The sequence below is a fragment of the Phyllostomus hastatus genome, unplaced genomic scaffold (genome assembly GCF_019186645.2).
Source record: "Phyllostomus hastatus isolate PE091 unplaced genomic scaffold, TTU_PhHast_1.1 phas_scaffold_78, whole genome shotgun sequence".
NCBI lineage: Eukaryota > Metazoa > Chordata > Mammalia > Chiroptera > Phyllostomidae > Phyllostomus > Phyllostomus hastatus.
This window is the reverse complement of record NW_025334041.1, coordinates 43,548,404-43,574,723: the sequence shown is the minus strand read 5'-3', so window position 1 is coordinate 43,574,723 and position 26,320 is coordinate 43,548,404. Positions and strand designations below refer to the sequence as shown.

The window sequence follows — 26,320 nt, the reverse complement described above, 5'->3', positions numbered from 1 at the left end:
AAATAAATCCTGCATGTCTAAGTAGACACCATGAAAGCTTTCTGATATAATGTAAAACTCACTGACAGTACAGTAAGAAGACCTAGTCTTGAGTTCTGTTTCTGCTACTTTTAAGTGGTGAGAAAACAACTCTATATGTAGTCCCATCATTCTCTGTCTCTCACCTTCAGGGTTTTTGTGCATCCATTCCCTGTTTTGGTGTATATCCCATGAGATCAATGGCATTTTCCATGCTTAGGATGGAGTACCTTGTCATTAATATTTGTTCATATTTCTTATATCTGGGGAACCATAAATTACCTAGGCTTTGCCAAGACATACATTCATTGAACTTGGACCAATTACTTAAATAAATCTAACTTTCTTTATCCATGAAAGTTGTATTGAACAGTGAAATGTGAGGAGATCTGTGAATTTTAAAATGTATAATCACCAGTAACTTAAGTGTACCTCAAAAGTCTAAAATAAATCACATTACAAGGTCATCTTATAGAAAAGATTTCATTTTATGCTTTGACACAATCAGTAGTCATATAAGACATATCAAGGGTAGAGTATCTACTACATGTGTGACCCCAAACCATTCCCTATTCCTGGGTACACAGGAATACCCCATCTCCTATGCACTTATGATAAGTAAGACCTAGAACAGAGTTCCGGCTGGTGAAATGTGGAAGGAAGTGATGTATAAAGTTAGATTACATAATACTGATCGTGGGTTATCCATTTTGACTTTCACCTAACCTCTCTGGATAGCGCTCATTTATTACAACTAGTGCTTTTCATCCCCTCAAAAATATTCCTGTATCAGATCCTGGTGAGTGTTGACTCAATCTCTCTTTGTCTCTGTCTCTTTTTTTATAAAAATCTCTTTTGATGATTTCTTAAGGCTTCTGTTGTGGTGGTCATTATAGTTTTAAAATTCAAAGTTTTTAAAAAGTAGAGTTTATAACTTATAACTGGCTGCTTGCATATTTCTCCAAACAAGTAGCGACATTAAATAAACAATAAAATATTTGGGATAAAGTGGCATGGTGTATGCAACTTAGTCTTAAATAGTTCAGAAACACGCACACATTTGCTATTATGCAAATGGAGCAAAATGCTAATAGCAATGTGGGCAAATGGTATACGGTGCTCTGTGTGCTATATTCATAATTTTTATGTAAATTTCAAACTATTTCTAAACAAATCTGCAGAAAAAATGTAGTCATTATGAAAAAAGTCGATACTTCTTATAGATTTCCTTAGTATTTACTCTATGCAGTTTAAAGCTTGTGAAACTATGTTTCTGTTAGATAATATGCCTTTGGAAAATGTACAGCAGAGTTTTCTACATAGACACAAATTCTCTGTATCCCTAATTTTTATGCTTTGCCCTCAAACACAGCTGTGATGTAGCTTATACTGCCTCTCAAATACTTTGAATTTTGTTTGAATGTAAAAGAGATGTTCATTATTGATATCAGTTAATTATTATATTGTCAGCATGAGAAAGGAATATTCTGATCTAGTGAAAGCTTTTAGGATCATGTTTTCTAGAAACATAAAAGAAAAATTTAAAATACTGATCAGCTGTAATTTATGTAAGGTTCACAAATTAAATAGGGGACTTTGTTGCACTTTAATATCAATAAGAGTATGATACTTGACAAGGGTTGATTATGGTAACCACACTGAAGTTGCTTTTTTCCAGACATCAAAAAACAGCCTCCTTGGACAGGAAGTGTCATAATTTCTTATTCCATACTAGGTTAAGCACTGGCCAACAAACTATTTATAAATAAATTTGTGTGTTTCTTGAGCCATTAAAATAGAAAGACAGCCAACCTAATCAAGAAAATAGCACCAACAAGATGTGAGAGTAATAGAAATGCTCTAAGGTAAAGTGGAAAACAAAAGAAAAAATTATAGGATATTTGATTTAATTATATTTAAATACATTTGGAATAATGAATAAAAGAAAATTTTGTAAGATAATATATATAAATTATAAAAATTGAGCTCAGGCAAGACAGAAACTCTAAGAAGATTAATTACTATGGGAAAAATGAGAAGAGTTGTAAAAGGGTATCTCCCTCCCACCAAACCAAACCCAAAACCAACCCAACCTACTAGAACTACATAATATAAAAATTATATTATATTATACCTTTAAGGAATAGATAACTTCAATTATTTTAAAGCAGAGAGAGAAGTATAACTACTGACTGCTTTTATTACATCTACTATAACTTCAATAGTAATATCTAATAGTAAATAAACAAAACAGAACCTAAAAAAAACTTCAGACCAATCTCAAATATTAATGCGGATGGAAAATTACATATAAAAATAGAATATGGGAGAACTTTATAAGCATAATATAGTTTATTTCAGGAATGGATAGTTCAATAATAAATCACTTAATTCAATTCATCAAAATGGTAAGCCAAAGTAGAAAATTATGTTCATCTCCATAGATATCTTTTTTGCTTTTGATAAAATTCAATATTCATTTTTAACAAAGATCCTTAATGAAATAGGAATTGAGAAATATTTCCTTAACATAATAAATATTTGTGTCAAATAAAAAGCCAGTATTATGTTTAACTGTATAAACCAAAAATAAGATAGAAATTTCCATATTCCCCACTATTAATCAACAGTGTTCATAAAACAATGGTTAAATACATCAGATAAGACTAATCAGAGCTATGCAAATAGTAAGGGAGAAGGCAAAGTGATTGTTATTTGTAGGTGGTATGATTGTGTGCCTCCAAATCCCATAAAATGAACTGAAAAAAAACCAAACAAACCGAGAAACAAGATAACTCAGTAATGCAACTGGTTATAAAGTTAATATTCCAGAATAAATTCCAGGGGAATAGGAGATATGTAATAAAGGACATTTTTTTTTGGCATTTATTTGCTGTCTCTCTTTAATGGAATATCAACTCAGTGAAAAAAAAGAATGTGGGTGGCTCTGTTTATTGCTTTATCTCTAGTGTCCAAATATTCCTAGTACATAGTAAGCACTCAAGAAATATTTGTTGAAGAAAAGAATGAATTTATGCTATACACTTACTCTCTAATGCAGAGACAGATAAAAGTATAAAGATACATCATTCTTTATAACAGAAAGGAATGAAAACAACCAAAATATCCATTAGTGGGTATCTGATTAAATGTTATTAAAAACAATAAGGACACATGTATTCTGAACTAATACATATAAAATGCTCCAAAATAAATTAAGTGAAAAAAAAAGCAAGGCACTAGGCCATAATACTAGTCTCAATACTTCTAAAAGAACTGAAATAATACAAAACATGTTTTTCTACACAGAAAAATTATTAGAAATCAACAGAAAAATTTGGGAAGCCCCAAATGTTCTTCAAATAACACATTTTTAAGTAACCTATAGGTCAGAGAAGGAGTCACAAGGGAAATAAGTAAATATCTTGCACTGAATAAAAAAGAAAACACAGCACATCAAAATTTACTGAATTCAGCTAAAGAAGTGATTATAGTAAAATTTATAGCTTTAAATGCTTTTAAAGAGAAAGACTTAGAATCAATACAAGCTTCTGCCTCAGGTGAACAGAAAAGTAAATCAAGCATAAAGTAAGTGGAAGAGAGAAAATTATAAAGATCAATGGGGAAAACATTGAAATAGAAAACTGAAAATCAATGAATCAAAGAGTTGGTTCTTAAAAGAGGATTTAAAAAATTTGCTAAAAAATTATGCTAACAAATTTCACAACTCAGATAAATTGAAAAATTTCTAAAAATACATAAAACACCAAAACAAGCTCAAGAAGATATAAAATTGGAATAGACGTAAGTAAAGGAAAGAAATTTTATCAGTGACTAAAAATCTTTCTACAAATAAAAACCCAGACCAGATGGCTTCACTGGTGAATTCTATCAAACTTTTAAGAAAAAATGATATTAATTCTACATAAACCCTTTCAGAAAACAGAGGGAGAGGGACTACTTTCCAACACATTTTAGGAACTGCTTTCCAATACATTGTTCACATTATCCTGAAAAAAAAAGGCAAAAACTAAAAAAAAACTCTCCCCAAACAGATTTAAAAATTAAATATAAGGAAACAGATTCCATCCATCTACATAGAAACAAGATAAATTAGACTTCATTAAAATTTACAACTTTTTTGCTTCACAAGGTACCATTAAGATAATGAAAAGAGAATCTAGGATTCTGATCAAGATGGCTGCATAAGTAAATGTGGTATTTGCATTGTCCCACAACCACATGAAAATTACAGGTAAATTACAGAACAAACATCATTCAGAACCACCTGAAGTCTAGCTGAATAGAAGTCCTACAACTAAAGATATAAAGAAGCAGCCACATTGAAAAAAATAGGAGGGGCAGAGATGGGGAACAAGCCGGTGCTACACCCCTATGTGGTGGATAAAAATCAGGAGCGATAACTTGGCTGCAGAGGACCCCCTGAGGAGTGAGGGGTCCCAGCCCCACACCAGGACCCTAGCCTAGGGTTCCAGTGCCAGGAAAAGAAGTCCTTTTAACTTCTGGCTTTAAAAACCAGCAGGGATGGTGGCTGAGTGTGATGGGGGGCTTCTGGAGTCCCAGGTGTTCCTCTTAAAGGGCTCATGCACTGACTTACTCAAACTCACTCTGAGCTCCAGCACCAGGGATACATGGGGAGGAACTCAATTGTCCAACCTCAGGACAAAGAGGTGCAGGGCAACTTTCTCCCAGACAAGGAATGCTGGCATGGGCCATTTCTTTTCTGAGCACTGCCACTCCCACCAAGAGAGTCAGCAGGTGGGCACCAGAGCTGAGTTTCCATCAACCTGGTTATCATTGTTCACTGTGCCCTGGTGATTCCCTGAGTCACCAACTATCTGGCTCATCGAAGCTGTTTCTAGTTGATCTTCTGTACAAATAGCCTGTGTTGGCTCAGCTTCAGACTTCACTAAAATCTCTCAAACCAGCAGCAGATGGCTTTGGCATACCCCATCTCTTGCTAAGTGGCCCCAGGCCTAGCACTAGCAGCAGTCTGCCTTGGTTTACAGCTTGACTTCTCCTGGGCACCTCCAAGCCCAGAACAAGTAGCAGCCATCTGTAGATTGCTTTGTAGTTTGGGCCAGGAGGCCTAAGGGAGAACACAGGTGGTGGTTGATCTTGGTCTGCCCTCCCCAGGAGGCTTCAGAGCCAGCAGTGGACAGCTTCAGACCATGTCAAAGCACTGCCCAACAACCTCCACAAGTGATACAGTTAAGGGGTGGATACAGTGGTACCAGAGCTCCACTGAAGTAAGTCCTGCTCTGTGGGGTATGCCCCAGCACAGAGGATCCTCCATGGTTGTCCCAGCCAGTCCTTGCAGCTGGTTGGCCTGGGGGTAAATACTGCCCATTGATGTGCCAACAGCAATCAAGGTTCAACCACAATAGGAGGGTATACACAGTCCATGTGGTGGTGGGTGTAGAGTGAACCTGGAGTGCCTAGCTCAGGTGAATGAGGAGGCTGTGCCATCTACTACATTAGGCCACTCTACCAAGCCTGAAAAACATAACAGCTCTGCCTAATACACAGAGACAAACACAGGGAGACTGCTAAAATGAGGAGACAAAGAAACATGTCCCAAATGAAAGAACAGAACAAAACTCCAGAAAAAAAACGAAACAAAATGGAGACAAGCAATCAACTAGATGCAAGATTCAAAACATTGATTATAAGGATACTCAATGAATTTAAGGAAGGAATAGATAAAATCAGCGAGAACTTCAAAAGCATAAAATAGGACATGGAAACCATAAAAGAAAGAACAGTCATAAATGAATGATACACTAACTGAAATAAAGAACAATTTACAGGGACTCAACAGTAGAAGGGATGAGGCTGAGAATCTAATCAGTGACTTGGAATATAAGTAAGCAAAAAACACCCAATCAGAACAGCTCAAAGTAAAAAGAATTTTAAAAAATGAGGATAGTGTAAGGAGCCTCTGAGACAACATCAAGCATACTGACATTGGCATTCATAGGTATGCCCAAAGAAGAAGAAGAGAGAGCAAGAAATTGAAAACCTATTTGAAAAAATAATGAGAAAAAACTTCCCTAACCTGGTGAAGGACGTAGACCTGGACTGTAAGTCCAGGAAGTGCAGAGAGTCCCAAACAAGATGAACCTAAAGAGGCCCACACAAGGACACAACATAATGCTGGTACAATGTTAAAATGCCAAATATTAAACACAAAAAGAGAATCTTAAAAGCAGCAACAGAAAAGCAGTTAGTTACCTACAAGGGAGCTCCCATAGGACAGTCTGCTGCTTCTCAATAGAAACTGCAGGCCAGAAGGGATTGGCAAGGAATATTCAAAGTGATGAAAAGCAAGGATTACAACCAAGATCATTCTACCCAATAAAGTTTTCATTTAATATTAAAGGACAGATGAAGAACTTCCAGACAAGAAAAAGTTAAAGGAGTTCAGCTCTGGCTGGCGTAGCTCAGTGGATTGAGCACGGGCTGCGAACCAAAGTGTTGCAGGTTCAATTCCCAGTCAGGGTACATGCCTGGGTTGCAGGCCATGACCCCCAGCAACTGCACATTGATGTTTCTCTCTCTCTCTCTCTCTGTTTCCCTTCCTTACCTCTCTAAAAATAAATAAATAAAATCCTTTAAAAAAATGGAAATTACCTTGAGAAGCTATTAAAAAAAGTTAAAGGAGTTCATCATCACCAAACCAGTACTACATGAAAACTTCAAGGGTCTCCTTTAAGAAGAAGAAGACATGAAAAAAAAAGATAAAAATATGAACAATACAATGACAATAAATACATATCCATCAACAATTGACTCTAAAAACAAAATAAATGAAAAAGCAGACGGAAACAGACTCATAGATACGGACTCAGAGAACATTTTTATGGTTGCCAGATGGGAGAAGGCTGGAGGATGGGTGATAAAGGTGAAGTGATTAAGAAGTACAAATTGGTAATTACAGAAGAGTCATGGGGATAAAAAACACAGCATAGGGAATAGAGTCTATAATACTGTAATAACTATGTATCATGTCAGATGGGTATGAGTTTTATCAGGATGATCATGTAGTAAGCTATATAATATCTAATCACTAGGGTATACACCTGAAACTAATATAATATTGTATGTCAACTGTAATTGAAAAATAAGAAATAAAAAAAGAAAAGAAAATGAAAAGACAAGCTACAGACCAACAGAAAATATTTGCAAATCATAAATCTTTTAAAAGAATTGTGCTCAGAATATATTAAGAACTTTATAATTTCATAAAACACCCCAATAAATATACAAATGGGCAAATATTGAGTAGGCATGTCACCAAAGAAGACATATGAATGCTAATAAACCCATAAAAAGATTAGAGAAATATAAATTAAAACCACTGAAAGTACCCACTAAAACAAATATTTTCAAAGGTTGTTGATACCAAGTGTGGACAACAATGGGTAGAAATTGGAAATCTCATACATTGCTAGTGGATAGGTTAAAAAGTTATAGTCATTTTGGAAAACATTCTGGAAATTTCTTAACAATTTAAAATACACTTTTAATGTAACCTAGAGTACTACTTCTAGGTATCTACCCAGAAAAAATGAAAATGCATGTGCACAAATTACTATCCAACATACATAGCAACATCATTTGTAGATACCAAAAACCAAAAACAACTGAGGTCCATGACCTGGTTAACGCATTTTAAAAAGTGGTATATCCATACAATAGAATGCTACTCAGAAACAAAAAGAAATAAACTAGCAATAAGTGCACCAACATGGGCAAATCTCAACAGTGTCATGCTAAGTAAAAGACTAAATACTGTATGATTCCATCTGTAAGAAAATTTGTACAAAAGCAAAATTATTCAGAAAGCATATTAGTGATGATCTTGGACTAGGGGAGTTTATATGATGTATATTCTGAGGATTATGGTGATTGTTATACAGCTATATCATTTTAGCAAAACTTGCTGTTGTATGCACTTACAATTGGTGAATTTTATGATATATAAATTGTATCACAATGGTGTGTTAAAAAATAAATATACATCCTAATAACCAAGATTTCAGAGCAAGACACATTTATGTATAAAATTACCTCATATATATTTAATATACTGCATATATTCAAGTATATACTAGTTAGGAGTGCAAAATTTCTGTATGTATATAGAAAACCCATTACCCTCTGAGAAAGAACTGAAAGTCTGGTATGGGAGAGAATTACTTCCAATATATACCTTCTGACACTATTTGCTCAAAAATACTGTATTAAAAATAATGTATTAAATCATGTACATTATTACTTTTTAAATAAAAACATCTTAGTAAATGATTAAAAACAAACAAACAAACAACCATGATCATGTTGCCAGGACCCAGGCCAATGAACCTGCTCTTGAAGATTTATACTTACCTGAATGAGGCCATAAGCATTTATGATTAGCTCTACTAATAGAATCAAAGTGAATTTCATCACATGATCATGGTGTTAGTTCCTATTAATTTAAGAGAGATGAGTTCAGATTGTGGGAATGTGGGGCAACAAGAGATTTTTTGATTAAAAGTACTTTAAGCACCACAGTATACTACATTCTGCAATTCTACACTAGCCACAAAGTAAAAAACAATTCCTCATCCCCAACACAAACAACATGCAAACAAAAATGAATATTTGAAGATTAAATGGTGGGGAGTGGAGAGAAAAATAGGGAAGTCTTGTCTAGATGACAGCAGGCACACAATAAATGTTTTCAGAAAAGGTACCAATGGCAAAAATATAAATCCATATTACATAATAATATGTAATATATAATAAATACATATAAAAAACAATTTCAAAATACTTCTGCTCTTTATGCCTTTAGAAAAGTCATTATACACATGTCCAAACATATTTCTATGAATCACATAGAAATTACTGTAATTACTGTAGAGTGATTTTCAGTTATAAATTTTAATTTCAAGAACCTGTTACAATGATTTGATTTTCAATTGCACATTATGAAGATATGGCTTATTTAATTAAGAATGTTAGTTTTAAACTTAAGCAATGAGAGAAATCAAAATACACTGTCAATATTATCAAGTTTCAAGAGTTATTTTGTAACAATGCCTTAGAAAGGTAAAATTTAAGATTTAGGATTGTTTTTACTATTACATTATTTTCCTTTTTTACTACAGGAACATAATACTTTGTATGGTGTTGCCCACAAACAGTATAGTGTGTCCCTTTTCACACAAGGAGGCAACAATGTAAGTGCTTTCTTGAAGGGGAAACACCTGCAGAGAAGGCCAAAAAATCATAAAGGGCGCTTGTTTCAGCTTGCACTACTTCATTTACATTTCAAACTGACAGAGCTTTCATGCTGTTTTTAGTGCTTTGAATAGGCAATCACATATGTTTGTCACACGTGTGTTCTTCACATGTGAGTTCCTCGTAGTGCTGCTCCTTCTGACCTATCCCTGCTGCAGCTTCAGTGCTAATTTAGACTCAACAGAAATTTAATGAGCACCTATTGTGGGCCATCTGACACGAAAAACATGATCATCAGGTCAAGTAGCATTTCAATATAACAGGTGAGACATCTGGTTAAGTGGAAAGCCAGGTCTTAGCTAGCACTTTCGTTTACACTGCTCTCAAGTATCCTCTCTATCTCTCTATGGCCCTTCCCTCCTTTCTCTCCCTTGTTTCATGGGTAATCAAGAGCACATGGTAGAGACATGTTTAGTACCATTCCTTCCTCACGGAGAAAAACATCCAGAGTTCAGAGCTCCTATCACTCTCCTCACTGCTCCATCTCCACATGTCAGCCCAGGATGACAGCCCAGAACTTTAGCCCGAACCCTGTTCCATAACTTTCTTATCAGGCCCTGGAAGGCACTACATGTAATAATTATTGCTAGAGCAGTCCCGTAGTAGCGGCAGAAGGGTCGTGAGCAACCCTGTTCACAACTCTGGGAGATTTTTCTACCATGGCACAGCTTCCAGTGATGTTTATGGGGATTATCAAGACTACACTGGGCTTATAAGGGCTTGAACCAGTTTTCATGTGCTAGGCTGGAATCCTAAGCACAAACCAGGGCACTGATTTTGCTGGAAATATCAGGTTTGTAAAAATCAAGTCAATGAGAAACCAGTTTGAGGTTTCTACAACTGACACATTAACATACTTTTGAACTATAACCCACTCATACGTGGGTATTCAATGTTTAGCCTCCAACTTCATAACAATATAAGTTTGTAAGACTGAAAGCACTATTTTTGTTGAGTTTCATATAAAATAGGGAGAGATAAATTCTCAAAATTTAAAAAAACCATAGCTTCCTGGGCTCATGTTTTTCTCTTACTGTTTTACCTTTATTTTTTAAAGTATGACTTCATTCAACCCCAGAGAAACTTCCATTTTTGCAATGTTATTGTAAAAGTCCTACTATTTTACCTACACATTTACTTGCTGAGCCAGCTTTGTCTTACCTCCTCGATGGATAATCAAGGAAGTCTCGCTTCCAATGGGACAGTCCTTCAGTATATCCACCACTTCTGTATGGCTCAGGTTCTGCACATTCTGCTGGTTGACCTCCACGATGAGGTCGCCTTCACATAGGCCAGGGCATCCTTGAATGTCAAGTATTTGTTTCACCCGCTGTCCTGTAGGACTGTCGGCAATAGTGAAGCCAAAGCCCTGGGCACCTTTCACAATGGTTAAGGTCATAAGTTCAGCTTGGGTGGCCCCAGACGAAGCCATAGACACATTGTCGTCGTGGACAGGTGGTGGATACGTGCCATCTAGCTGGCTGTCTGCTGGCATTGAGTGCAAAGAATGGGGTGGCCGATCTGTTATATCTGGAGCTGACTGTGAGGTCCGAGAAATGTATTCCAAATATGTTTCATAGTTATGTCTTCCATTGACCATAACTGGAGGTGGTCTCTCCATTATTGCAAGGGGTGGCACCATGCTGTTAGCAGGATCTTCAGGATCAAAGGGCAAAGGGTAGCCTCGGCACAATACCAGGCTGACGCTCTGGCCAATAGGAACAGACTGGAAAAGTTTGACCACATCTGCATGAGTATGTCCAAGGACACAAACTTCATTAATATAGACAATGACATCACCTGTGGGGAAAAAAGAAAGAGATTGACAATGTGAGGTAAGTTCAATTAACATTGACATAGAGAAAAGGAATTATTTATGATACCAGTGAAGTGGTGCTCTGTTTCTCAGGAAGCAGTGAAGAAATCAATTAGAATAATATTTAAATTTACTGTAGGTGATTCAAGGTTACAACAGGTCTGCCAACAAATATACTGAGCAAATACTGAAAAAATGCTATATGGTTATCTTTGAACTCCAGGAACAACTTCATATTCAGAAATGAATGGTCAGAAATAAAAGTTTAGAAGAATTTGTACCTCGAAGAAGCCCTCATTCTGTGTTTCTTTTTCATCTTTATTTCCATCTTCAGTGCATTTCAGTTGATAAAATTTTCAAACCATTGAGATGTAGTGGTCAAAAGTTTTGGATAAAAAGTTCAGAGCCCGAGTACATAGTTTTATTTTTGGTATCACTTGTCTGAGTTAATTGACTTTTTTCTTTTTTCATAAAAGAGGAAAATATTTTGCCCATTTATTTATATATATATAAAATGAAATATATGTAATAATATCATATATAATGACATTATAATGACATAATATATATAATATCAGAGATATATTTTGTCTATCACAAGGTATAATTGCAAAGGTTCCAAGTATCCACATATAAAGGTCAAGAGCAGAGTTATTAGGATTAGGGATCTGGGATAATATCCTGGCTCTACTACTTAGCAGATATATCATATTGGGCAAATGGCTTACCTGCTTTAAGCCATGAGTCCCTCTTCTGTAAAGTGATTGTGAGGATGAAATGAGATAATGCAGAAGAAGTCCTTGGTACAGTGCCTGACACATAGTGAGTGGTCAAAAAATGTGGAATATTATTAATGTTATTATTGCTAAAATAGGATGGAGGAGATTTGGGACTCACTTTCAAACCCAGAACTGCCATAGACTCATCCTCTCATCTTACACAAGTTGAAATTTCTCTAGATCTTTTCAAAAAAGGCATTTGTCTTCTCTCCTCAATGAATTATCAGCTACAGAAGCCCACTGGTTAATAGTAAACTTTATGATATTAAAATGCCCTGGATGCAAATTATTCAGTACAAAATATATTCAGAGAAGTAGTATTTCTTCCTTAGAATGCAGGAAAATATGTTTGTTTTAAAAATTCAATGATGTCTGAATAACAATTTTATTTTTGGAGAACTACTCTATCATGGATTAATATTTCTATCCTCAAAAGCTATAATGTTTGAGAATTGAACTTGCAAATTGAGATTGTGCCTTACTATGCTCAGGAGTATGTGTGAAATGAAGACATGTTTTCACAGATTGTCAAATAAGTAACTCCACAGACATCAATTTATCGGGATCATTCTGAAATGGGTAGTGTAAATGGCTAGGGATTTTATTCTAGACATCCTTGTCCACCAAAATTGCAAACTCCAAAAATAAAAAAAACAGAATTGAACTATCAGAGTTCAATTGAACTACTTTTCTGGCTTTTCTTAGGTGTCTGTTATTATTTCTCTACTAAATGCACTTAAAATATATCTATGAAAAAATATATATCTATGAATAAGACACTACTGAGTAAAATGTCCTCAACAATATAGTCTTGGTTAATTTAACACTCTTTCCAAATGCTGGAGAATTGCTTAAAAACCCTAAAGATAAGGCAACAGAAAAGTTAAACATTTTCAGGGATCCAGGTTAGGTCTGGCTGTAGAAAATGTTATAGACTATGGCATTGATCATGTGCAACTTCAGCCTTCAATTACCCCTATCAGGAAGGGTGCGGGTGTAATGGCTGGAACACTGGACGAGGACTCAGGACTAAACTGGGATGGACACCCTCTACCCTGAGTCCTCGGCAGACTGGGGAAGGTGGGGAATCTTTGGAATCATTTTCAACTGGTTCTGGTCATCCCAGAGAAGTGACTGATCCAGACAACTTATTTTCCTTCTTGTGCTGCTTCTTCTATTTTTAAAGTTATTTATTCTACACAGTAAAAAGTTGAAAGAATAATAAATACCTGTGTATGATCTCCCTACCATCTAGCTTAATGATTAGAACACTGCTCAGACCGGTTGAAGAGCTCTGAGTGGCAGTCCCCTCCCACTTGCATTCCCTTCCTGCTCTTTCCCAAGGTAACCATTGTCCTGTATTTGAGGTTTGTTATTTGCATGTACTTTATATTTTTATAACACAACTAGGGACCCATAAATAATACCCCTAAGCAATGTTTGGGGAATAATAATATCCTTAACATATATTTTTGCATATTTTAAACCTTTTGTAAATGATATATATATATTAATCTTCTATAATTTCCCTAAAAACATATTTGTGATATTTATCTATGTTGATATCTATACCTTAGTTCATTAATTTTCATTGCAATGTAGTATCTATTGGATGGCTATGTCACTATTTATTAATATTTATCCATGCTTCTGTTCATAGACACTAGGGTTCTTGTGAATTTTTGGTTAAACATAATTCTTTCCATGGCCCGTGGGCACATATGGAGAGTTTTTCTGAGGTATGAACTCTGGCAAAGAACTGCTGGGCATAAGCCACGTGCATCTTCACCTTTGTTAGATAATAGCCAATGGCTGACAAAATAGGTCAAATCAATTTGCACTCCCATTGGTAACATCAGAATTTTCATTGCTTTCTCTCTGACACAGTACTTGTCATTCTCAGAGTTTTAACTTTGGCTAATCTATTGGGTGTGATCATGGTTTTAATTTTCATCTTCCAGATTGCTAGTGAGGGTGAGCAGTTTTTCATGAGTTTATTGGTCATTTGGGTTTTGTTTGCAGTACATCTCATTTCCCCATTTTTCCTATTTGAATAGTTTTGTTTTTTAACATGGTAACTATCTTCCTTCCCATCTCCATTCTTGATCTGGCATTTTCTGTAGGTGTGGGTGGCTGCACGGCGTGGCAGACATTACATGGGTTCGGGAGTCAAACAACTTTGGTTTGATTTCCAGCTTTGTCACTTACTAACTGTGCAACTTTCAAAACTAACTGAAATCCTCCATGACTCAGATGCTTCAGAAGTAATGAGGAACAATAATAATAGCACCTCACTGATCTAAGGTAAATAACAAAAGAGATCATGCAGGTGAAAGGTTTGTAATGTACAAACTGTTATGCAAAGGGTGATTGCTATTTCAGTAATTATTATCTGTCCTTGATTATATCCTTCTACAAAATCAGGACAGTCCCATCAAGATATTCCCACCACAGCCATAGTCAAGGATGAGTATCAGTTTCTCAGTGGGCAAGCCAAAGGCAGGAGGGTAACAAATGCTATGTTCCTTTACGGTTCTCCCTGACCTTAATCACTGTTAACAAATGCCCCAATCCCCAAGCATGCTTTTTATTCTTTTTCTCTGCTATGCCAGAAATTCATAGGGGAAAAGGAATTATAGGTAATGCTCAAAGCTCTCAAGCAACCCTGCCAGGTCTAAAGAGTAGTTATTTGAATTATAGAGATTAATGTTATTATTTTTTTTAGTTTTAATGTAATTTTGCTATTTAGAAACAGAATGAGAACTACTTGTGGTTATTAGTAAGACTGCCTTTTATAATTTATGGATATTTTCCACTTGGAGCAATTTTTCAAGTCATCAAGCAAGCTAATGGTAAAGGACCCTACGACAGTATCTTGTGGAGCTATGCAGATTTGGGAATGTAAAAGATGAGGGATCAGTTATCACAGTTAAAACTATCTAACAACTTGATAGTATTCAACTGCTCACTTTAAAAAAATATACGATGCGCCCAGGCTGGTGTGGTTCAGTTGGATGGAGCATTGTCCTATAATAAGGGTGCAGGTTTAGTTCCTGGTCAGGGCACATGCAGGAGACAGCCAATCAATGCTCCTCTCTTACATTGGTCTCTCTCTCTCTCCCCTCCCTCTCTTCTTCCCTCTCTTTGTAAAGGCAATGAAAAAAATGTCCTCCAGCGAGGATAAATTATATGTCTATCTACATCTACATATCTATCTTTATCTATATCTGAATCTGTATCTATATCTGTATCTGTATCTACATCTACATCTATGTCTATATCTGCCTAGACACGCATCTTGCCAAAACTGTTGTAAGCAGAGATGTAAGCAAACATTTGCTTGTTCAGATAGAGCTGACTGGGGAGGGTATTTATAGACTGTGCTGTATGAATGTCATTTACATGTTGTGAAATAAGAATATGAGCCACCTGGTGTATGTCATCTGATGGTACCATGCCAAGTCCTGGGACAGACTGGGCTTAAGAGCACAAAAAGAAACCTCATTAGGAAAATTGGCGCTAGCCCCAACCCTGCTGGCCTACTTAGGAGGGAGAATTGGAAAAGACTCATTTGATCTTTTTATCTCTCAATTTATTCTTTTACAAAATGGGAATTAAAAATCTCTCTGCTATTTTCTCTTTCACAGGGTTACTGTGAGAATGAGATGATGCTTGTGAAAACTTGTAATTTTACCAAAGAAAGGTCCTCCATTAAAATAAGATGATGCATTTCTTTTGAAAGCCAAGCAGACCTTTTCATTGCCATGTTGCCTGCAAGGTTACCCTGTTGCCTGTATGGCCATTTCCTTTGGGCCACACTGAAGCCAGCTGGTTCTGGGGCTGCTGACCTCCTGCCCGTTGGTTAAAATGGTGTGACTGATGAGCGTGGCATCCCCACAGGGCTGGTCTCACAATGTCCTGACTCCCAAATATGGAAAGGAGCAAGCGAAGGAGAGTGAAGCTGGTGGAGCAGGAGGTTTAAATCTGCTGGACTCTATGGGAAAATGTTCTAAGATAACAGGTTTCTTTCTTACCCATGAAAATGAGAATTTAATATTGGATAGCTCTTGGATATTTCATCATTTTGGATGAAATAAGGCCCTCTTAAAACATTGCTAAAAAGGGGTTTATTTTTATACTTCTTTTCTCTGCTTCCACATCTTTGAGTCACTGTGGTCTGCAGTCTTCCTTTCAGCCCTCTCTCTCACTGCTTGCTGTCTGCCTTGCTTAACCACCACCTTGAACCAGACAAGGATGATTGTCTTCACACTTCATTCTCATCCTATAGTCTCCTCTGTTAAGTCCAAACTACTCCATCTTTAGACCTGCTGTTTAACACTCTTTGCCAAAAGTCTTTCCAATTTATTTTTGTCTTGACCATCTAGTAAGTGACCATTCTAGTAAAGATGGTATCTTCACTATTCACAATTTACAACTTGCTACTTGCCTTTTAATTGAGTAATGCTATTCCTCCACCATCAAGTGCATTCCTTTACTATTTGTAACTTCTTCCTGACTAGATTGTTTCTTTCTTTACATCTTCAAAGACATCTGTTATTCCTCTTCTGACTACTCGTATCTCATGTTTGTGACTACAGGTTTCTTTCACACTTATTCCTTCGTGCAAGTTTTCTACCTGTTCCAAGTTTTCTCCGCAAAATACACGAAGTAGCATTTCTATGCTGAGAACTCTAGGTATTTAGGATAAATTCTTATTGAATAAAGGATAGAGAGATTTAGTCAGAGGAAAACTGGAATAGATTTCATAGCTAAATTTACTGCCTTTAGTGTTTCTAATTTCTATTTGTGCCAAGTCATATAGATTTTTGCTAAGAGAAACAAAATTCTCACTGACAGTGTCCATCTTACCAATTACATGTACTCTACATTGAAAAATGACTATTTTAAAATTTCCATTCCACATAATTAGATTTGATTTACCTTTATTATCTGAAGCTTGTATTAGCTTGTGTTTTAAACACTAGTATATACAATTTTATTATAGTAGACTATTTTATTATAATATTGAATATTAATTTTCACTCATTTCTACAACATCCACAAACATAATAAAATTTGACATTTACTTTTGGGGGTGCTATGCATCACTTCAATTAAATTGAAAATAACTGCTCCTGATAAAATTTCTTTTCCAAAGTGCAGGATTGTGGCATGTCAGATAGACAAACAGAACTGAAGCTGGGTCTCCTTGGGTTGCTCTCTGAGCAGGTCATGCAACATCAGTTTCCTCATCTGCAAGGAGATAACAATATCTGTGCTACCTACCTTACAAGAAAGAGATGTCTGTGAAATGTTCTGTAAGTGGCACAGCACTATAGTAATGCTACATATAGAAATACATGCTTGAAATTTTTAACAAATGACTGACAATGATTGGAAAGTAAATGTGTCCTAAGAATGAGAAAGAATAAACAGTTGCAATTACAAATGTTTGCAAAGAAACAGCTGAGCTTTATAAAAGGATTTGGCAGATTTGGCAGAAATTTGACAGGGCAGTTATGTTCATCTGTAAAACCACATGCACTGTTTCCCAACAAGAAAGACTAGTGCCTCATGAAAGGATCCTGCATCCTTCTGGAATGGAAATGCAGTGTGGTCAGGATGGAGGAGTCCGAAAGACAAGAGCACGTCCACACTGTGTGGCAGCAGCGATGGGGCAGCGGAGGGAACTTAGAACATCCAGACGTGTGGGTCTCAGCCTATTCTCAGCCATTTCATGTCACAAGAAAGATCCAGAGATGAGGGCCCAAGGGGAGCAAGTGGCCCTTGTCTTATTTTCTCAGGTTCCCTAATGAATCTATTACAGTGTTCTGTGTCTCTCATTGTCCTTCCTCATTCCTAAATATAATTTCTTTTGCTAAAAAATCAACACTATTTCCTTGATTTCTGTTCTTTTGAACAGAAGCTTCTGCTTCTAAAAGCAGAAGCATTATTATTTGGAATAAATTAAAGCATTTTCTAAAATTCCAAGACATTCTCTTTAGAATGAAAGTTATAAAAAGTACTAGCCCTTGGCCCTGGCTGGGTAGCTCAGCTGGTTAGGACATCGTCTTAACATGTCAAGGTGGTGGGTTTCATCTTTAGTCTGAGCACATACAAGAAGCAACCAATGAATGCATAATAAGTGAAAAAGCAAATCATAAATAAAAAATTTAAACTGCACTTTAAAGGAAAAGAGCCATCAATTGAAACAGATTCCACCTTAGAGGTTCTGTACCTTACTGTGGTTCTACTGACCTTAAGTATCTGTCTTGCAGATAGCATTATTTCAGACATGCACCAAATTATGCAGGAATGCAAAGTCAAATATTTAGGTTATGAAAGGTGTCAGAGACAGGACAAAATGCCTTCATCAGAAGAATTTTAGTTTATTAATTCTTATGTGCTACATTATAAATGACATTCTGAATGAAAATGAGCTGTAGTACTAAAATAAGGTTGAGATAATGTTTTAACCTTTCCCCCTCTACATGATGAGGCAAACTGTGGCATAATGGAGAGAGCACTGATTTAGGTGTCAGGAGTTTTATGTGTTTGTGCAAAGTATGCCAATAATTAGTGCTGTCAACACACCTGTGGGTCGTACCCCTCATTTATTCATTAATTCATTCATTCAAGATCTATTATGCTCAACTGCTACTGTGAGTCAGATACCATGTTATAAAAACAGAGGCTGAACCAGATGATCTAAGGTATTTTCTTCACCGTGACATTCTAAGGCAAAGAGTTTTGGATTCTACCTCTTGGACGTCTCTTCCCTTGGTTCCTGTCTTTCTTTCCCTACTTCCACCATCCAAGGACAAGGCCTTACCGTCTATTGTATGCCCTCTGCAACAGTCTCTTAGCTTGTCTTCCTGATGTCTTAGCAGAAAAGATGAGGGAAGGAGGGGAAGGAAGCCTAGCATATGGCATAAATCAATGATCCAATGGGACTAGAGAATTCCCTAGTCTCACCTCATTTTGACCTCTAGGAGTACATGAATTCCCAATACCCCCCCCCCCGCCCCCCCCTTCCTGGTCAGGACTGGCTGAGGACCTGGGGGCGTGTCAAGGGCATCAGTGCCAGTGGCTGTGAAGAGCAGGGCACTTGACTTACACCTGACTTCCAGTCAATTCATCTTCCATACCACACTCGTTTATATTCTCCCTGCTTAACGTTCTGCAGCACCTGCTCACAGAGAGAGAATTGAGGCAAAATTCTCTCGCACAGCACACAAGGCTCTCAGTCTACACTTCCAGCAGCTCCTGTATCTTCCCAAATTGCTCTGCGTCGGTGGGTCTAAGCCCTGGGCTGTGCCCCTATACATGCTTTGTTCTTTCCAGTTTCCTGCTTCTTCTCTTCCTTTGTCCCCACTAACAAACGAATGTCCCCACTAAAGTCACCCTCTGAGGCCAGCTTTACATTTTTGACCATCTTTCTGACCACCTCCTATTGTTGGGTGTGTTACTCGTCCTGATAGCCTAATACTCCAACCCACTCAACCACCTTAATAGCACCGGGGAATTTCTCTGACCACAGTGACCACCATTTTAATATACTGAATGTTTATCTGGCATTTACAAACTCTGTACCACTAATCCTTACAAAATCCATATGTGATAAGCATAATAAAGTGTTATCTGCACTTTATACGTGTGGAAAGTGTGCCAAGGAGAAGTTAAATAACTTCTCAAGAGTCACGATGATTAGGTGAGATTCAAGAACTGAACCCAAGACTTCAACATGAATGTTAAAAACGTCAAACACCCCAGGACTTATATTGACTTGGGGACTGTTTTGCATCCCTCAAATCATATGAGTCAGAGGCTGGGTGAAATGTCTCTAAATCCTGAATATGGATATTGAGAGCTGAACTGCAACATTTTCTTAACTAGCTAAATTAGTGAAAGGAAGCAGTGAGGCAAGCATTTGCGAACCAGGAAATCCATCGCAGTAGCTCAGTCCACTTTCTGCCCTCCTGCAAAATGTGCCGTTTGGAAGAGGGTTTGGAGAATGCCCAGGCAGAAAGATGATGGGCCCTGTGACCCACAAATCTGTCACTATCGTGAAACATAAGCTCTAGTATAAATTATTTCAGTCGTTGTGTGATCTTGCATAAGCGATTTAACTTGGTCTAAATTCCTTTCTTGTGAAATGGAAAAGTCAGAAAAGATAATTTCTAAGGTGCAGCTTTAAGAGTTCCTACATCTGGTGGGATTGTGGAATGCTCCCCGACTGCGCTCATGCAAGGCTTTGGAGAATTTCAGCTGTGCAGTTAGACAGGTGAGTGACAAGACTCTGGGACCTCACACCAAGGTTCTCTGATTTTTCTGCAAATGCAGCTAGTTACTCCAATACTCTATAGGCGGAAGGATACCAAGACCTTAGCATAGCCACATAGTTCTCAAAAGAATGAAAGACTTCTTAATCACATTTTAAAATTTCATCTTTGTGACCCCGTGCAGATGCCTAATTAAAAGCCTGGTTTTAAAAAATTATGCTAGATCAGCAAGCACCCAACAATTACTCCCTGGCAGATGTGAATTAGCCTGACGATCTATTTACATTTCTTTTGTGTTTGGCATTGAGTGGTAGGATACATTTAAATACTTGCATTTCACTTGTTGGAAAGAAGAAAGAAAATACATTCTGAGAGACTCTAAAGGCACTGATTGTTTGCTGATCTGGCAAAGAGAAAACAATGCTTCAAATGGAAACTATGTAAAGCTACAAAAGCAAAGCACAAAGGACTGCCTTGCAAAGCTCCAGAGCAGAGGTTTCTAAATAGCTGGCTCACTTTAGGAATTCAAGGAATTCAATGGGATAAAATGGTCAGTGAACTTGTCCAACAATGTAATAATTTTAAACGCCAAAAAATGACTAAGAAGTTTTCATAGGGACCCTATAAAATGAAAATAGTCCTTGTATCTGAACGGAACTTGTGATTGCACTAGAAGAAAATAAAAAGACTTTAAACATCTTAAAACCTTTGGCAGGACATGAAACTTACAAGAGCAAGATAAAAATATTTTAGAGTCTTCTTGTCCTCTCCTGTGTTAGGAGCACACATGAAGGCAGATGCATCACAGAAATATTCTCAGCCACACACAGCCCCCCATGAAAACTTGAGATGCAGAGGGACCTTGCAGGAAAGTCATCAGTTTACATGGATATTAATTAAGCTACATGTATGCTTATTTCCACACAGCATGAACTGTATTCCTGAGCAAGCGTGATAAAAAAACTCATAAATGGCTCCTAGGGGCCAACGTGGCATGACCTACCATCATCTCTGATCTTACTCCAACTCCTGAAATGCTGGCAGAGAGCTGGCAGGGGTGGAACAGGAACTGTCCACAAACATGCTTTCTTTCAGCTTATTCTGCTCTACTCACAACGGTCAATTTCCAGCCATTCTGAGTGAGCAAGAAAACTGAATAACAAGGTGGGGTATTGGTGCATTCACTTCATTTCAGACTGATGCCTCCTGTCCAATGGGAGAGAGTGTTTGTTTCTAACTCTGAGTGTTTGCTACCTGACCTGACCACCTACATACACTCTTAAGACAGGTGGAAGTAGTAATTTTTAGTCAGAGGAAAGTAGGATTTAGTTTTTGATACTGTAAAATTGGTATACAAAATGGGCAAAAAACTCTATTTCAAAACTCCAGATAAGATTCTGTAAAGTTGTTTCCTTGAATTGCTTTTGGGAAAAAATAGATATACTACTTGCTCCACTGTGAGCTGAGTGCTGGTCCCATGTCTCTGGACGGGAGGCAAGGGTGTCTGTATTGGCGGAGCTGCTTGGCCAGGGAAACTCTTGCCTCTAGATTTCTAAATCCCTATGTGGTATTTCTGGAGAGGGGTCTGGCTAGTGCTTCCACTGCAAGTCAGTCAACCATCCTTAACTAGCAGTGTAACATATTAGATCATGTTGATCCCCTCTCTCCCTCCCTTCATGTGAAAAACTACTGAGCCCCGGCTGCTTGCTGAAACAAGATGCCAGAATATTTCTCCCATATGGATTTCTGAACTGGAGCAGCATTAAATTGCTGAGCTTCATAAAATAACTGGCAGAAGGAACAAATGTGCCGTGCTAAAAATGTGACTGTATATTTATATTTTGCACACACACTGGTCCAAGGTTTGACGAGCGACCCCTTCTAACTTGTTAAGAGGGAAACAGACTTGGCAGATATGAATCTTTCCTGACAGACTTTGATCGTTCAAACTTGGATGCTTTTATTTCCAATTTCAGTTTCTGAAGGAGCAATATTTTATGCAAGTATCGAGAAGTCAATCTTCCCATTGGGCCATATACACCAAAGACTGCCAATGAAACATCCTTCAAACACAAGGCAAAGGAGAAGAAAAAATTTTCTTTGGCTGTACTAAAAATTTGGAATCCAGAGAAAGGTAGTTATTATTTCTTTGACTTAGGGGGAGAGAAAGAGAAATCGGTATGGTATCTTACAATATCAGAGATCCAGAACATCCTTCAGAGAGAGAATACCTCACCACTCCCCTCTCTCTGCTAGACACTGTACACAGATTCTTTTGGGGATGAATAATGCCACTAGTCTAGGAGCTTCAGGAAAATATGCGGCAATTTCCCTGTAGACAATGGGGGATTATTCTATCCTCAGATACAACAGACAAATGGCACAGAGAAAAAGAATCTAATTCCCTGCTGTTCTCGAGGTTACAATTATTAAACGTTACTGAAGCTGATTGGAATAAGTTAGCAAAGAATTATCATCAAAGATTTGAAGTTGACCCTTTTTACCACCACTATTGAACATGTACCTATGTGAGTATACATGTGGACCTATTTACATATATACTCACATATGTTAATTTTCTCACTTAAGGGTTACAACACACTATATTTTAGCAAAATATAGTTAATGAGAGTTGAAAACAATGAAAATTTCTTGCTTCTTAAACTTAAATTTAGCAATAATTTTATAATTTCAGTATTAGAACTTTGATTTCAAGTTCCTGCAAATCATAGTAAAATGCAAAAATCGTATAGTTCCAAATGAATCAATTGAAAATGGAAGGTTTTATAGTCTCTTGTTTTTTGTGTGTGGGGGGGAGGAGGGTGGACGGATATGGTCTAGATAATGCAAAAACCACCCAATAATCCTTTCTACCAAAAAATATGTTGTTAGAGTTCACAGAGCAATGAGTAAATTGGCTAATAATAACCATAGGTACTATTTATGTAATAAGAATGATAAACTTTGTGCCAAGAACTCTGCTAAGCACTCTAGAGACTTAATCTTATTTAATCTTTGAAATAACCTAATGGAGAATATACTGTCCCCATTTTACAGAAGTGATTGTGGCTTAGAGAAGCCAAATACCATAGATGCAAAGTGGGAGAGCTGCCTCATTGCTACCGTGTTTGGGGTTATATTCAGGCTTGTGTTCTAACTATGTGGATGTTTGGTTCTATATATAAGAGTACTTATAAAATTTCAAGATTTGTTTCATGTGGAAGGGGCAATTAACTTATTAGCTAATTGTAAAGGTATCAGGTTCCTTGGGTCTAGAACATATAAAACAGATATACTGGATTATTTTTTTTTGATACACTGTATTTCCAGTTTTAGCTACACAGACATGCTAACTTTTCTATGCAGACAGTGACCAATGACTGTTGAAGGCATGCGATTGTTACCCATTTCCACTTTGAATTCTACTCATGAAACGGACACAGGGAAAGCATAAAGTCATACTGCACATCCCTAATTACTGGCCTTTGGATGCAAGAGATCTAAGAATCTAGCCAATGAACAATATAACAATACATGCAGCAGATCATAAATATTTATTACTATGTCAAAAGTTTGCTGGTCAATCTTTCAATAATTTCTTCAACATAAAAGATTTCAGTCAGAGGTGGGGAGGGCTGGGGGGTGGGCTGGGATGGGAGTAAAAGGAAGAAAACTGTACTTGAACAACAATTAAAATTAAAGAAAAAAGATTTGAGTCAGGATATTGGAAAATATTAACTAAAATTCAGACTTAAAATGATAGAAAAGAGAAACAATATCAGACACTTTCTGCTATGAAATGTCTTTTTTTGTCTTAGTTTCATTTTTTCCTATGGGTTTGATCGCAGGTTCTTAAATTTATTGACCTACTAAACATGTAATCATCTACCGGCTTTGTGGAGAAAGATTAGAACTAAAAAGCTATTTTTTTTTGCAAAGGCAAAGAGAATACCAAAAATAAACTTTAGTAGTCTCTTTCATTTAATTAAGTGTTTTTCTTCATTTAGTCAAAATTTTCTCAATGTCTTTATTAATTTTTTCTAGTCAGGAAGGATGCACTAGCACTTACTATTTTTAACAATAACTTAAATTACTAACTGAGGTTGATTAAATCAACATGCATGGAAGACAAATGTAGTTATGATGTACCTTGTACATCCTAAATGTATAAAATATACAATATTATTATTTCCAGTATCTTACAAATGAAAGAAATACTTAAAGTGTGGATCTTGTCATCTGTGAGAATGGTCATGTCATGGATGTGCGTGAAAATTCACGGTCAGAGAGAAGTTGTGATCTGTGACTGGTGAAGGGCAGCGGCAAGGGCAGCGAACTTTCAGAGGTGATGGGCTTGAGATTCACATTTTAGAGTCATGGGCATAGAGACCTAGGTCTTAAGCTTTTACTCCCAGAAATCTCTTGTTATTTCTTTATAGACTTTGTGTTTAAAATGATTTTTTAGCTCTGGCTGGTGTAGCTCAGTGGTTTGAGTACAGGCTGCAAACCAAAGTGTTGCAGGTTCGATTCCCAGTCAGGGTACATGCCTGGGTTGCAGGCCATGACCCCCAGCAACCACACATTGATGTTTCTCTCTCTCTCTCTCTTTCTCCCTCCCTTCCCTCTCTAAAAATAAATAAATAAATAAAATCTTTAAAAAATGATTTTTCAATCTTAACTTTTTTATTAAGTAGTAGTTAATTAGTTATTATATTTTCACTAATTTAACTACTAATCAGAATTTTTTTTTAGATTTTATTTATTTATTTTCAGAGAGGGAAGGGAGGGAGAAAGAGAGAGAGAGAGACATCAATGTGCGGTTGCTGGGGGTCATGGCCTGCAATCCAGGCACGTACCCTGACTGGAAATCGAACCTGCAACACTGTGGTTCACAGCCCGCACTCAATCCCCTGAGGTACCCCAGCCAGGGCACTAATCAGAATTTTTAATCAGCATGAATCAACCAGTGTAACTGACATTAGGTTGACATATTTTTTAGTCATAATACAACAATTTGATGTTTTAGTATCCATTCAATAAATATTTATGGGGTCATTACCATGTTCTCTGGGAAGGGCCTAGGAGATACATGCATGACTGCTTTATAGGATTTCAGTGAAATATTAAAAATAGCCAATGCTCACAAAAGTACCAAACAAGCCCTGGCCAGGTGGCTCAGTTGGTTGGAGCATTGCCTTGTGCACAGAAAGGTTGTGGGTTCTGTCCCTGCCTGGGTTCATACAGGAGGCCACCAATGGATTTTCTCTCACATTGATGTTTCTCTCTTCCTCTCTCTCTAAAATAAATAAAATCATATCCTTGGGTGAGGATTTTTTAAGAAGCATCAAATATAATAAAACAAAAACCAGAAGGGAAGTTTTCTACTTCTCTTTGAAGTGAAGTACAAAACAGCTATTCTTATTTCTCACGTATTTAGTGGACATCCAGTATGGCAGTGACACAGAGTAAGGGTTCAAGAACGTTTGTTGAATGCAGAAATTAGTAGCCATGAAACAATTCAAGAAAGTATGCATATGAGCTGTTGAAAGATGAGCTGTCCAAAGCAAGGTGCAGTGAATTTTGGGAAATGGTGTTAACTCCAGAGGGGTACTCCCAGGGAGGAGAGCCAATGGAGGAGAGAGGAAAGTGAGATGGTGGGGGAGAGCCACAACTGCAAGGTGCCAGAGAAGAAAGGCATTTGAAGAGGGTCTCCTTACTTGTTTCCAGTGTGGCAAGAGTACAGCAATAGATTGCAGAGTGGCCATTGATTTCACCAGGGGGTGGACCTCAGGGACATTTCTAAGTTTAATTTCAGGAAACTGGAGAGGGAATGAATAGTGAGAAAGTGGACTTGGATGTGGTGGTTGTCTACCCACTATGTGTAAGAATTCTGGCAGGCAAAAAGGGCAGGAAATAAATAGAAAAGTCACTAAAAGGGGCAGACAGACAGGAGAGAGAAGGAGGAAGTAGGAAAAAAACTTAAAATATTGGCTAAAGATCAGAAAGTAGGAAAGAAACTTAAAATATTGGCTAAAGAAAATGTGAATTTGAAAGTTTAGCTAGAATGTTAGTTTCAGAATGAAGAAAGGACATCTTTTTTTCTGACTATAGAG

The 26,320-nt window shown here is 37.0% G+C and overlaps 1 protein-coding gene across 3 annotated transcripts in view; it reads right to left on the bottom strand.

Moving 5' to 3' along the window:
• The window catches only part of MAGI2 (membrane associated guanylate kinase, WW and PDZ domain containing 2), a 1,385,030-nt gene that overhangs the window by 223,996 nt on the left and 1,134,714 nt on the right, over positions 1 to 26,320 (bottom strand). For all 3 annotated transcript variants that reach the window (XM_045827541.1, XM_045827543.1, XM_045827544.1), the window contains one exon: positions 10,492 to 11,130. In XM_045827541.1, coding sequence (XP_045683497.1) covers positions 10,492 to 11,130 — 639 coding nt within the window. The remainder of the gene's footprint in view (positions 1 to 10,491; positions 11,131 to 26,320) is intronic.